This window comes from Schistocerca piceifrons, chromosome 3, assembly GCF_021461385.2.
Source record: "Schistocerca piceifrons isolate TAMUIC-IGC-003096 chromosome 3, iqSchPice1.1, whole genome shotgun sequence".
NCBI lineage: Eukaryota > Metazoa > Arthropoda > Insecta > Orthoptera > Acrididae > Schistocerca > Schistocerca piceifrons.
Window position 1 is genome coordinate 136,345,419 of NC_060140.1, and position 15,762 is coordinate 136,361,180.

A 15,762-nucleotide genomic window follows, 5' to 3' on the forward strand; every position below is an offset into this window, starting at 1 on the left:
TATTCCCAATGTTATTCAATCTGTACATTGAGTGAGCAGTAAAGGAAACCAAAGAAAAATTTGGAGTAGGAATTACAGTTCAGGGGCAAGAAATAAAAAGTCTGAGGTTTGCTGACGACATTGTAATTCTGCCAGAGACAGCAGAGACCTTGGAAAAGCAGTCGAATGGAATGGACAATGTCTTGAAAGGAGCATATAAAATGAATATCAAGAAAAACAAAAATTAGGGTAATGAAATTAAATCAAGTGATGCTGAGGGAATTAGATTAGGAAGCAAGACACTTAAAACAGTAGATGAGGTTTGTTATTTGGGCAGCAAAATAACTGATGATGGTAAAAGTAGAAAGGATATAAAATGTAGACTGGCAATGGCAAGAAAAACATACCTGGAGAAGAAAAATTTGTTAACATGAGATGTAGACTTAAGTGTTAGGAAGTCTTTCCGGAGGGTATTTGTCTGGAGTGTAGCAATGTATGGAAGCAAAACATGTACAATGAATAGTTTAGACAGAAAAGAAGAGAAGATTTTGAGACGAAGTGCTACAGAAGAATGGTGAAGATTAGATGGGTAGATCATGTAGTTTATGACAAGCTACTGAATGGAATTGGGGAGACAAGAAATTTGTGGTACAACATGACTAAACGTGGGATTGGTTCATAGGACCCATTCTGAGACATCAAGGGATCACCAGTTTAGTATTGGAGGCAAAGTATGAGGGGTAAAAAGTTTTGAGCGAGAGCAAGAGATGAATACAGTAAACAGATTCAGAAGGGTGCAGGTTGCAGTATTTATTCAGAGATGAAGAGGGTTGCACAGCATAGATTAGCATGGAGAACTGCATCAAACTAGTCTTCAGACTGAAGACAACAGAAAAATGCAAAATATCACTTCAATTTGTTGGAAAAGTACATTATTTACATTTTATTAGTTCCTTCTAAGTTGAAGGAGGACTGCTGCTAATGGTATCATCTTGTTGTCAAACAGTTTTACCAGCTTAACTAAAACTAATAATAAAATACCCCAATACAGGTGAAATAAATACCTAATTCGTGAAAAATTTTTTCATAATTCTTAAATCTGGGACAAATAAGTGTCCTGAATTACCATAAAAAAGTGCTACAGAAGAATGGTGAAGATTAGATGGGTAGATCATGTAATTTATGACAAGCTACTGAATGGAATTGGGGAGACAAGAAATTTGCTGTACAACATGACTAAAAGTGGGATTGGTTGATAGAACCCACTCTGAGACATCAAGGGATCGCCAGTTTAGTATTGGAGGCAAAGTATGAGGGGTAAAAATTTTTGAGCAAGAGCAAGAGATGAATCTCTATGACTGTCATACTACACACTGAGGGAGGCATATTGGATTATTTAACAATTAATCATTCTCAAAGTATCAACATCATATATGATTCTTTATTCTAAATGTAAACTTTGTCTGATTATTATGTAAAAATATTATACACTCAGCAAACATTTCATTCACATCCAAAAATATATACAAGTCTATTGTTGGTGCCAAGGACTTGATACATAATTCTGTTTTTTGAAACTTTATCAGATGATTCAAAGGATGCTACTGTAATAACCAAATAACCATCTTGCCTCATAGAAAATGAGTTTATTGGCAAATGCTGGGATGCTTTCTTCACCATCCTTCCCTATCCAATGGGACCTATGATCTTGCTGTTTGGTCCCTTCCACTAAATCAACCAACCAGCAAACCATCACCTCCTGCTAATATTTGTAAAGTAATATTTCTGACTTATTGGAAGTTCTGGGGATTATTGCTTCTAAAAGATTATATTCTTTGATAAACTTCACGATCTTTTTGAATAGAACTGTTCTCCATTCAGATGTCAGTTTAATTCCATCTGTACTATCTTTATATTTTGCTTCTAGTTTCAACACTGCTCTGAAATTCACAAGATGTTTCTGTTGAGTAGAGATATACAAGGGAGTAGTAGAGAAATACAAGGAAGAATGCAAAGAAATATTAAAATAATGCCATTTAGTGAAAAATAATACTTTAATAATAAATACACAATAATTAGGAACAATTATTACATATGCATTATGAACAACAGAGTACAAAATATAAATGGCAAGTCAAGTTGATGGGTAGGCCATAATATCAATTAACAGCTGTTTGAAACTCACAGACAGCTGTTGGATAAGCTCAATATTATCAGAAGCCATTCTTAAGATGTGCAACAACGCTATATTTATCATACACTATAATTTAAAAACCAAGTATTTTACTCTCTTAGTCTCAACAGTCAGTTAGTTAAATGAGCTTCATGTCTGTACCAGTTTCTAAATTGATCATGAGCCGTAGAAGGATTATATCTCAATTAAGGATGATGCTTAATTTTTAGCAGCTTGATTAAAATAGTTGTGTATTCATAAAAAACACTGTACTACCTACATTTTTACAAAGAGGACAGAAAATATAGGAGGCATATTTGGGCATACAGAGTTCCTTCTCACAACATAAATTCTAAATATAAATCAACAATTTGTACATTTTGTGTAGAACAATTATTTATTAAAAACCAGAGCATAATTAATGGAAAAGATAACTCCGTCCAACCAGGCCTCAGAAGGACCAGTGGTACTGACCGACCTACATGTCATTCTCAGTCAACAGGCGTCACTGCATGCTGATATGGAGGGGCTTGTCATCAGCACACTGCTTTCCCAACTGTTGTCAGTTATCATGACTGGAGCCACCACTTCTCAGTCAAGTAGCTCCTCAATTGACCGCACAAGGGCTAAGTGCAACCCGCTTGCCAACAGCACTCAGCAGACGGGGATGGTCATCCAAGTGCTAGTCAATTCTGAAAGTGCTTAACTTTGATGATCCGATAGGAACCAGTTTTATCAATGTAGCAATACATTGACTGATGGAAAAAAATGCATAACAGAAAATTTACTTGGCTCAAATAACTGAGTTTTAGTGATGTAATGCTCCTATAGATACAGTACATTGGATTGTTAGCATAACTGTAAAATATTTTGAAGACACAAATTTTTCAACAGTAGAATACCAGAACAAGACCTTTTTGCCAAAAACACATATAACTTTCCTTCTTACGAAAGTCTAATGCTGCCAAAATGAGCAGCCTGACAAGAAAAGAAAAGAAAAGGTATGAAAATCATGAATATTACCTGACATTACTGGCTGCCTTGTATGAAAATCTTACTGGAGATATTTAAACATTAAATTTTAATCTTTGGAAAATATCAGTCTGTGTTAATGGGAATCTCAATATAGAAATCTTACATAATTATTTTTAGAGATATTAATACTGCTTCATGAACCATCAATATGTTTTTCAAAAATCATATTGTACATACAGTGATGAGGAGGAACCTTTAATGATGATGCTATTCAGTAAACTACAAAATACTCAATATACAATTCAGTAGTAAGGGTGAAATAAATTACTGTGAGCTACATTTACTAAAATAACATATTATTTGAAATATGAACATAACAAAGAACTCATGAAAGTAAATTAGTTGTAAAAGCAGGGGGACAGAAACACAGAAACACAATACAGTGTAAGACTGAAAGGGGAGTACAAATTTGTAGTGACACAACCAACAAAAGAGAGAGAGGAAAACAAATGTGAGAAAAGAATGAACGTGCTACAGTTCAGTTCAGATAGTGTGCGAATAACTGGTGATTTGTATCACTACCTTGTTTTCTGCCATTCTTTAAGCTCTATTTTACCTCCTTCCTTATCTCTTTCCCAATTTTTCCCTCCTCCCTCTCTATCAATCTGGTTCCCTCTCCCTCTTTTCCTCCTCCTCATACTCTCGCCACTCACCACCTCATATTTTATTCTGTTTATTTTTACACTAATTTTTTATGATCTGTTTAAGTGAATCAGTGCATCTTTAGGTATTTTAAATTTGAATAATTAGTGTTAAGACTTCATTATTACAATGAAGTCTGAATAACTTTGGATCTCAGCTACGACAATAAATGATGCTCTGTCCCAGAGTGGCTCTGGGTGTGAGTTTACCCCTGCTATTTCTCCAACCCTTTCACAACTATTCTTTTCACCTATTTCTTTTGGTGCCCATTGAAGGGTACTCAGGTTCTAAAACCTTCAAATTCATTATCACTGGCTGTCTAACACCACTGTTAGGTGGGCTCACTTATACTAATTTCAGCACTTGGAAATTACAAGGTGATTTTATTTTTTGGTTCTAAATAGAGTTTAAATATTAAGGAACATAGTTGCACATCTTACATAAATAATTCACTATATACTGAAAGGAAAAGTCCATTATGGAGTCAGCAGGTCTTAATTCTCATTGTATACAAAATTTTAATAACTGGAACATCTTCAACTCTCCCCTTTTTCAAGTAAAAATTGTTAGGAAACACTATGATAAAGTTTTCAAATTTTCTAAATTCTGTAGTAAAATATTTAATTTAATTTTCATACTTCATCAGCTTCATTCTATCTTCTTGCTGTAAGGTCACTTGTCAGTATCTTATAATGTCAATTTTTATTTCACATCAACTATATGTGTCGCTATAAATAAAGCTGAGGTGCACTACTGTTTCAGAGTCTTGATACATAAATAATAATAATAATAATAGCTATAAAGTTTCTTGATGAAAGTAGCAAAATATGCAACACATTGACAAAAAACACATACTTCGTTTTACAGATGAACTAGAGTGACATTAATCAAGTAAATATATACAAAATTTGTTCATAGGTTGAACATAGAAAGAAATGTCTCTCATTGGTACATTTCAGCAGTAACTGACAACAGAGCAGTTTAAAGTTATTTTGTTTGCAAAGTGCACATTATTTTAATCAGCTGACAGCATTATTAAGTATGCTGTAATCACCAAAATTGGTCCAAGTGTGGTCCCAAAATCGAGGATCTGCTCGAGGATCATATGGAAGGTTTCCCGGAGGCACTGCTGTTGCATTTATAGTTTTTAGAATTGACTCTAAGCGCTGCACAATTTCAGGGTGTCTGAAAAGTAATCAGAGAAAATGAAAAATTATTTCAAAATGCTATGAGCAATCTGAATCTCAGTTTTCAGTTTACCTTCATTAATAAATGTTTAAGTTTCCAGCCACCAAATATGTGGACTATGTGTAATTACATAAGGTGTAATGTCATATCCCTCCTCTGATGACATAAATCATTCCAGTTAGTAATCCAATTTGGACTTTTAAACTTTTTCTCATTAATTATCAGTATCTCATTCCGTAATAAGAGGGCTCACTTGAGACATAATTCCACTGTTGGTGTAACATTCAGATGTCACAAGAACATGAAGACAGAAGAAGGTGGAGGTCAAAATTTATTTGAGTCTATGAACAATAAGAAAATGGAGGGTAGGATCATGCCTGATTCCCTTAATTTGCACTGCTAAAAGTGTTGTAAGCAGTCATTTTATTGTTATTTTAAATGAGGTCATGTTTGTGTTCTGTTTATGTAATTAGTGTTTCATTTTCTTCATTAATTTTAATCATCTTATGTCATTGCAGTTGTAAATGTTTCTGTTTAACAAGGTATGAGTGACATTAACCCTGCTCCATTATTACTGGCAAAAAATAACGTGGCATATGGATAAAAGTAACAGGGATGTGATATAGTTGGGAACCTTACATATACTGTATCCTGCATGTTTGGATTTGTTAAAGTAGAATAATTTTTAGAATGAGTTTTGTGAATTACAGGATGAAGTTTTTTATGCTGTTCTAATCATACCATGACAATCAATGTTGGACATTGGATGCCAGTTACTCACTTTAGTCTGTTATGTCTCTTCCAGTCCTTATTTGTAAATTTTTTACCTCAAAAGTAATGCATGCAAGTTTTATTTAATTTTCAAGGCTGGGATGTAAATACATAGCGAGTAAAATAGACATAAGTAATCATATTGACTGTGATATGTTCATTATTGTTATCATGCTTCTAGTTTATTTCTCACTACTGCACCAAAATATTGTTTGATTTGATATATTAAGTATTCATGCAAGTATATGGAGTGCCACATGAATGTTTTTGTACTTTCCAATTAAAATTATAAACAAAGTATAGGTCAGTCCATTGAAATTTCTGTAACAGAAGATCAAGTTGATTTCATGCTAGGCAAGTTAGTAATGCTTCCACAAGCTGTGAGAGGTGTAATTGAATTGGGGAAAAATCTGCCTATTCCAGTAGATACATTATCAGATATTGTTAGCAATATATTTATCTTTTATTTTATTTAATTATTTAAATGTCAAGTTCTGTAGGACCAAATTGAGGAGCAAATCTCCAAGGTCATGGAACGTGTCAGTACATGAACTTACAACATAAAAAGTAATAACAGATAAAAATAAATATTCATGAACCAGAAAGAAAATCAGTCCATAAGTTTAAGCAAACACTATCAGCAATACAATGAGAATCATCTTAATTTTTCAAGGAACTCCTCGACAGAATAGAAGGAGTGACCCATGAGGAAACTCTTCAGTTTCAATTTGAAAGCGCGTGGATTACTGCTAAGATTTTTGAATTCGAGTGGCAGCTTATTGAAAATGGATGCAGCAGTATACTGCACACCTTTTTGCACAAGAGTTAAGGAAGTCCGATCCAAATGGAGGTTTGATTTCTGCCGAGTATTAACCAAGTGAAAGCTGCTTATTGTTGGAAATAAACTAGTATTGGTAACAAGAAACGACAATAAGGAATATACATATTGAGAGGCCAATGTCAGAATACCCAGACTCGTGAAAAGAGGTCGACAAGAGGTTTTTGAACTCACACCACTTATTGCCCAAACCGCCCATTTCTGAGCCAAAAATATCCTTCTAGAATGGGAAGAGTTACCCCAAAACATAATACCATATGACATAAGTGAATGAAAATAAGCAAAGTAGACTAATTTGTGTGTTGAAATATCACTCTCTTTCGATACCGTTCGAATAGTGAAAATGGCAGTATTAAGTCTTTGAACAAGATCCTGAACGTGGGCTTTCCACGACAGCTTACTATCTATCTGAACACCTAGGAATTTGAACTGTTCAGTTTCACTAATCATATGCCTGTTCTGTGAGATTAAAACATCAGGTTTTGTTGAATTGTGTGTTAGGAACTGTAAAAACTGAGTCTTACTGTGATTTAACGTTAGTTTATTTTCTACAAGCCATGAACTGAGGTCATGTACTGCTCTACTTGAAACCGAGTTAATGTTGCTTGCAACATCCTTTACTACCAAGCTAGTGTCATCAGCAAACAGAAATATTTTAGAGTTACCCATAATACTAGAGGGCTTATCATTTACATAAATAACGAACAGGAGCAGCCCCATTGTCCCCTGGGGCATCCCCCACTTGACAGTACCCCACTCAGATCCCACATCACAGCCGTTATCAACATTATGAATAATGATCTTTTGCTGCCTGTTGCTAAAGTAAGAGGTGAACCAATTGTGAGGTACTCCCCTTATTCCGTAATGGTCAAACTTCTGGAGCAATATTGTGTGATCAACACAGTCAAATGCCTTTGTTAAATAAAAAAAAATATGCTAAGCATTCGAAACTTTTTGTTTAGCCCATCCAGTACCTCACAGAGAAAAGAGAATATAGCATTTTCAGTTGTCAAATGACTTCTAAGGCCGAACTGTACATTTGATAGCAAATCGTGTGATATAAAATAATCAATTAACCTTACATACACAGCCTTTTCGATAACTTTTGCAAACACTGATGGCATAGAAATAGGTCTAAAATTATCTACATTATCCATTTCTCCCTTTTTATAAAGCAGCTTTACTACTGAGTACTTTAATCGCTCAGGAAACTGACCATTCCTAAAGGAAAAATTACAAATATGGCTAAATACAGGGCTAACATGTGCAGCACAGTACTTTAATATTCTACTAGACACTCCATCATAACCATCAGAGTCCTTAGTCTTCAGTGATTTGATTATTGTCTCAATCTCCTTCTTGCCTGTATCACGGAGGAGTAGTTCAGACGTCAATTTCGGAAAGGCATTTGCTAAGAAATTTATGTGATTTACTGTAGATACTAAATTTTTATTTAATTCACCAGCAATGCTCAGAAAATGGTTGTTAAATACTGTACATATATCTGATTTATCAGTAACAGAAATATTATTACTGCAAATTGACTTTATATTGTCAACCTTGTGCTGCTGACCAGATACTTCCTTCACAACTGACCATATGGCTTTAATTTTATCCTGTGAATTAGCTATTCTATTTGCATACCACATACTTTTTGCCTTGCTAATAACATTTTAAGCACCTTACAATACTGTTTGTAATTGGGCTACTGTAGCTTGATTGTGACTACTTCTAACATTTTGATATAATTCCCGCTTTGTTCTACATGATATCCTTATCCCACTAGTCAACCCACCGGGCTGTCCATTACTGCTAGTACCCCATTTAGAATGTTCTAATGGAAAGCAACTCTCAACGAGCATGAGAAATGTGTTATGGAAAGCATTGTATTTATCATCTACATTATCGGCACTATAAACATCTTGCCACTCTTGTTCCTTGACAAGTTTTGAAAAACTCTCTATTGCTGTTGGATTAACTTTCCTACATAGTTTGTAATTAAATATGACATTGGTTAGAGTACAAAAACCTTTTAGTGTTAAAATTTGTGCATCTTGGTCTGAAAGGCCATTCACCCTTTTACTAACAGAATGCCCATCTAGTAATGAAGAATGAATAAAAATATTGTCTATGACTGTGCTACTCTTCCCCTGCACCCTAGTTGGAAAAAACACAGTTTGCATCAGATCATATGAATTTAGGAGATCTACCAACATCCTTTTTCTTGCACAATCATGTACAAAATTAATATTGAAGTCACCACATAGAACTACTTTCTGGTACTTCCTTCAAAGTGAATCAAGAACCTTCTCTAGCTTAAGCAAAAATGCTCTGAAGTCAGAGTCAGGGGACCTATAAACAACATCTGCTAACCAAGAAGCAAAATTAGAAGCATTGTCAGAAATGGTTAGTAAGCTATTTGCTAATGAAGATGCAAAATTAGAGGCAGTGTCGGTGGCAGTTGAGAAAATAACAGCTGACAATGAAGACATGACCAATAGGGTGGCTATTTTAACCCAAGAGGGATAAAATTATTTAGCCAAAAGGAGGGAAAAATTGGAAGCAGAATCATCTGAAGTGGCCAGTTTATCCAAAAATGAAAATGAAATACTGATTGAAAATTTTAAAATTCAAGAGAAAGCTATTAATAACCAGCTTGAAAGTGAATTATAGAAAATGATCACAAATTTGTCAATTGATTTATAAGAAATTTGACATATGGAATAACCAATAGGCCCAAACTCCTCTAGAATGACACGAAACACAAGAGAAGGAACTGACGGCAAATCTTGATTTATTGAGTGGTTATCATCAAAGTGCAGCTTCTCATGGAGGGCCAGTGTGGGCTGCAATTATCATATAGCAGCAAAACTTGGTAGATACGCAAATTTATTAATATGGAACTGATGTTGGCCACCAGGTGCAAATCTGGCACTATACAAAATTCTGTTGATGTATCCAGTGCTCATATCGAACAAATTGTGTTAGTGGTGGTTAGTAATAAAGTCAAAATTATGCCTTTCTCACTTGCCTGACTTTTCTGCCCACATTCTGTTCCTAATACACTCCTGGAAATTGAGATAAGAACACCGTGAATTCATTGTCCCAGGAAGGGGAAACTTTATTGACACATTCCTGGGGTCATATACATCACATGATCACACTGACAGAACCACAGGCACATAGACACAGGCAACAGAGCATGCACAATGTCGGCACTAGTACAGTGTATATCCACCTTTCGCAGCAATGCAGGCTGCTATTCTCCCATGGAGACGATCGTAGAGATGCTGGATGTAGTCCTGTGGAACGGCTTGCCATGCCATTTCCACCTGGCGCCTCAGTTGGACCAGCGTTCGTGCTGGACGTGCAGACCGCGTGAGACGACGCTTCATCCAGTCCCAAACATGCTCAATGGGGGACAGATCCGGAGATCTTGCTGGCCAGGGTAGTTGACTTACACCTTCTAGAGCACGTTGGGTGGCACGGGATACATGTGGACGTGCATTGTCCTGTTGGAACAGCAAGTTCCCTTGCCGGTCTAGGAATGGTAGAACGATGGGTTCGATGACGGTTTGGATGTACCGTGCACTATTCAGTGTCCCCTCGACGATCACCAGTGGTGTACGGCCAGTGTAGGAGATCGCTCCCCACACCATGACGCCGGGTGTTGGCCCAGTGTGCCTCGGTCGTATGCAGTCCTGATTGTGGCGCTCACCTGCACGGCGCCAAACACGCATACGACCATCATTGGCACCAAGGCAGAAGCGACTCTCATCGCTGAAGACGACACGTCTCCATTCGTCCCTCCATTCACGCCTGTCGCGACACCACTGGAGGCGGGCTGCACGATGTTGGGGCGTGAGCGGAAGACGGCCTAACGGTGTGCAGGACCGTAGCCCAGCTTCATGGAGACGGTTGCGAATGGTCCTCGCCGATACCCCAGGAGCAACAGTGTCCCTAATTTGCTGGGAAGTAGCGGTGTGGTCCCCTACGGCACTGCGTAGGGTCCTACGGTCTTGGCGTGCATCTGTGCGTCGCTGCGGTGCGGTCCCAGGTCGACGGGCACGTGCACCTTCCGCCGACCACTGGCGACAACATCGATGTACTGTGGAGACCTCACGCCCCACATGTTGAGCAATTCGGCGGTACGTCCACCCGGCCTCCCGCATGCCCACTATACGCCCTCGCTCAAAGTCCGTCAACTGCACATACGGTTCACGTCCACGCTGTCGTGGCATGCTACCAGTGTTAAAGACTGCGATGGAGCTCCGTATGCCATGGCAAACTGGCCGACACTGACGGCGGCGGTGCACAAATGCTGCGCAGCTAGCGCCATTCGACGGCCAACACCGCAGTTCCTGGTGTGTCCGCTGTGCCGTGCGTGTGATCATTGCTTGTACAACCCTCTCGCAGTGTCCGGAGCAAGTATGGTGGGTCTGACACACCGGTGTCAATGTGTTCTTTTTTCCATTTCCAGGAGTGTACATTACATACGGAAACATTTCTATATGTCTGTCTTGCATTCACAGCACCAGATTTATACCTGGAGGCCAAAATTAGAACTAATTTTTTTCAAACATAAGTGGATTTTGCATTAACGCATTAGAATATCTACCAAGTTTTGCTGCCATAAGATAACTACATACATATGCAAGTTTAGATTTGAATAGGTTTGCAAGTTAATGCGGCCTGTGAATTACATATATTTTTGTTTGGAATTATGTGCATTCTTATTTGTTATAGTTGATGTATGTTTCAGCTGGTAGGATGTTGAATCAGGTCTTTTGTTCACTAAGGCAGACTGGAGATGTCATAATGATAAACCATAAGTTATGGTTTCCATAAAACAACTTAGTTGAATTTGATGTGGATCTCCTGTTGTGTATATCAAGGTATGTGGACCAGGGTATGTATAGATTCATTTAGAACATTTTGGTTCTAGTACAGTTTTGTTTTTACATTTTGAACGAATGTGATTGTGGTCTGATAGCCTGACAAAATGCAAACTTATTTCTGAGTTAGCAATAGGCATCCTATAAAAATGCAAAGTTATTTCTGAGTTAGCAATAATCATATAGTAAATTTTGTTGCTACTCAGTAGGAAGGGAATGATATAATCATATATCTCATTGCATTGATGTGCAGTACTTAACTGCATGGGATTACCACTACACTGACTTGCTGTAAAGCCCGTCTCACACGGAGCAAGATTCGCTGTAAGTTTCCTTGCTGGCTCGCGCGGCGGCTGCCTTGCGGGCTCCATCGTCTGCTAGCGGGCTACCTTGCTGGGAACCTTGTAAGATTTCCAGGATAGGTCCGGTGCTATTTTTCTTGCAAGGTTCCCTGCGTGCTACCTGCGTTGGCCAATCAGGAGGCGTTTCGTTTGTGACGTCAGACGCGGAAAGCTTGGGCAGGAAGCCTTTGTTGATAGTCGCTTTTATGCTGTCGTGAGGTGCGGTAGGAAGTTCTTATAATTATTAAATAATGGCACCGCAGTGATCCAAGGAAGCGATTGAAGCATTGATATGTACTTATAGGGAAGTACTGTGTGTGTACGTAGTGAAAAGCGCAAACTATTGTAATAAACACTTGCGTGCAGAGGCAGTCGAAAGAGTTGCAAATACCAATACATCCATTCGTATAAAATTTGCAAAGGATGTACGATCTTCTATCCTATAAAATAAAGTAGTATATAACAGTCATTATTGGTATATTTATAAAATCAAACAGTAATGAAATAGTGATACTTTTCAAACAAAAGTAGGTGTTATGCGAATTAACCTCAACTCTCTATGAAGCATGGAGAGCACACCTTTTCCAGCGTTTCTCCTCTTAATTCAGTTTTTCGTCTATTCTTTCTTTCTTCTTCTCTCATTAGCATGCATTTCTGCAGTGTTTAGCACCAAAACAGCTAATAACGCCAGTTTGCTCTGAACATCTGTACCTGAAGCAGCCATCTTCGTTCGATACAACATGCTGCCGATCTTGCACCGTGGGAGAGCTTCGGCATGGAAGATAGCCGGCTCCCTTCCCTGCAAGCTGGCAGGCATGCACGCCATCTCGCAAACTTGCGGCAAACCTTGCTCCGTGTGAGAGGGGCTTAAGTGTTGGACAGAGTGTTGGATATTGCACTATAGTGGTGCCAGTTATGCTATATGTGACCATACGGTGCAGAGCTCACACACATTTCACACAATGCATTAAATCTGCTGGTGAATTTTAAGCAGTAACAATGATGACATGGTAGACAGTTATTGTTGGCATGGGGAAACGCTGTGTGCGGTGACCAATAATGATACTGAAGTGAACTGCTAATTCTTGTACAATGGAAGACAGTTCATGTAAAAAATTTAAAAAAAAAGTAAAATAAAGAGTGAGAATGGCATGTGAACACAAGGTAAGCAGATACATTGCTTGGGAGAAGTGACTGACTGCTTTCCGACAGATAGCACCCCGATCTGCATTTCATTGCAAGATGTTTCAGGTGTGAATTTTCATATATGCAGGAAGAGCTTAAGTCGTGATAAGATGAATCGTTAACAATTGCATCTGGATAATTTAAACACTAGATATGATTATAGATTTTTGTTTCACTATTTATTTTGTCTTAATCCATATGATCTAAATTTTTACATAATGTAATGTCAGGAGAGGCTCTATATGTATATTAACATCTTAATGAATACTAATGCACCTGCAGAAACATATGGTTGATTTGTTATTGCATATTCATAAACTTTGTGTTCTGATGTTACACATGACTGACTAAAGAGATGTATGCCTTGAAATAGCATTCTGAACTCCAAAAAGACCATAGACAAAATCCTGTACTAAAAGTATTATATCCTGATTTTCTGGCTCCTGATGATTGATGCCACCCTCATTTCTGGTTTTCAGAAATGTTTTCCCAGCAACTAGCAGTCACAATGGCAGGGTGAAGAAATATTAGTCCATCCTCAAAAAATATAACACCACAGCAGAAGCTCATTCCAATCACCAGAGCTCCTAAAGAACTAATATGAGCACACAGTAATTTGCTCAGAGAAGGATATTAAAAGCTGTATAATAACAGAATTTATCTATACCTTACTACTTTATCCTTTCATATATAAACATGGCACACATCTTTTCATGTTGTGTTGTATGATTTTCAAACAAATCTTCTCCTCTTTTTTTCCATTATTGTTAAGTTTATGCGCATATGTACACAAGGATATGTAATTGTACATTAATTGCCATACAGTTAAATAGAAATATACAACAGATTTACATTCAAAATCCTGTTAACGGCTACTCAGTCTGGAGAAAAACATTGCTTTGTAACATTGGAGATATTCTCACACTTCCAAATTTTGGAGATAACTAAATGATTGATGGCAACAAACTAAACAACTAGTCTGCACCACCATAGGTGGACTTTGAATGGTGTATCTCAGTTCTGTGGCCTATATATTTTCATTCAGTTTTGTAGTTTACATTTTTGCGATTTTGCGCATTATGTATCAATATCTTTTTCTGTAGTAGGAGAGCTGCTTCAAGACATTGGTTCTATTTTTGATATAAAATTGCTTTTAACAGGACCATGAAATGAGGCTCCCCATTAATTTAAAGCAGCAGCAAGTAGTGGAGTGCCTATCTTTCAATTCACTCCCCCAGCCTGCATCACTGTGGCCTTTTAGTTTTGCATTACCTTCTCTATGGTATCTTAATTTGTGGTTTGAAGTCCCTCTTAGATATTGGAATATCCTTTTCACAGCTTTCCAGTGCTTTTCCTTTGGTTCTCTGCAATATCTGTTAACTGTGTTGCTGGCAAAAGCAATGTCAGGTTATGGTGTTTGAGACAAATATAACAAACTCCCTACTGCTTCTAAATATGGAACATTCTTACCGCATTCCACATCTCAGTCATTTATATTTAACTTCACTCCTACTTCCATTGGAGTAGTTATGGGTTTACAATCACTCATGTCAAATTTCTTTAAGATTTTTTCTGTATATGATGATTGATTTATTCTCAATTCTTGTCCCTCTTCATCCTTAGTGATCTGCATGCCTAAATATTGTTTAAATTCTCCAGAATAATGCATCTTAAACTTGACTTGCAGCTGTTTCTTAAAAATTCTCATTTGGCTTTCAATTTCAGTCAGGATAAAGAAGTCATCCACCCATATTGCCATTATTATCATCACGCCTTCTCTCCCCCTTATATAGTATATTCTGGGATCTGACATAGACTGCTTCATATTCATATTTATTAGTTTTACGTAGAAATTGATTCCAGAGATGTCCACTCTGTTTATGTCCATAAATACTTTTTCATAAATGACAAATCTTTTCCCCTTTCCAATCTGGTTTTCATGAATGCTCTTCGTGGAATGACATACATTTCCCCCTCCAGTTTTCCATTTAAATATCCTGTTTTTACATCCTTATGATGAATTGTTAAATTTTGTTTTGCTGCCAAGGCTAAAAGACATCTCAATGACGCACACTTGACTACAGGTGGAAAAGTTTCTTTGTAACTGATCCCTTGTTTTTGCAAATGTCCTTTTATTACAAGTCATGCTTTATATCTTGGTGATGAATTTTTGGGGCTCTTCAAAGTGAATACCCATCTTACCTGTAATGGTTTCTTATCTACTGGCATATTTACCCATTCAAAGGTTTCATTCTGAGATAAAGATTCCAATTCCTTTTCCATTGCTTCTTTCCATTCTTGACTGTTTGGGACACTCATTGCTTCTTCTGCTGTTGATGGCTCATCATTAAAAGACTGGGCTGCATACATCTCAAAATCCAGATATTATTTTGGTTTTGGTACTTGAGAAGAACACCTTTCATTGTTCTCTTCATTTTGTTCATCCTCAAACTCATTGTCATCATAAATAGTCTCCATTTGACTTTGACTGTCCTCTTCCTGTTCTTAATTTTCTCTTTCTTCACATAAGGTTTCACCCTCAGAACTAGGTGCAGTTAACTTAGTAGTCTTGCCCTCTTCAGAGTCCTTACTATTTTCAAAGAATACTACATATCTACTGGTAACTATCATTTTATTCAATGGATCCCTCTGAATTCTCACAGTTTCCTACAAAAATATACTTTTTAGCTTTTGGGTCGCATTTTCCTCTCAGCT

General features: G+C 37.3%; 1 protein-coding gene across 1 annotated transcript in view; it reads right to left on the bottom strand.

The window, feature by feature from the left end:
- Nucleotides 1-2,014: 2,014 nt before the first annotated feature.
- The window catches only part of LOC124787786 (arylsulfatase B-like), a 331,394-nt gene continuing 317,646 nt past the window's right edge, over nucleotides 2,015-15,762 (bottom strand). Inside the window, exon 11 of the mRNA XM_047254689.1 lies at nucleotides 2,015-5,014. Coding sequence (XP_047110645.1) covers nucleotides 4,849-5,014 — 166 coding nt within the window. The 3' untranslated portion in view covers nucleotides 2,015-4,848. The remainder of the gene's footprint in view (nucleotides 5,015-15,762) is intronic.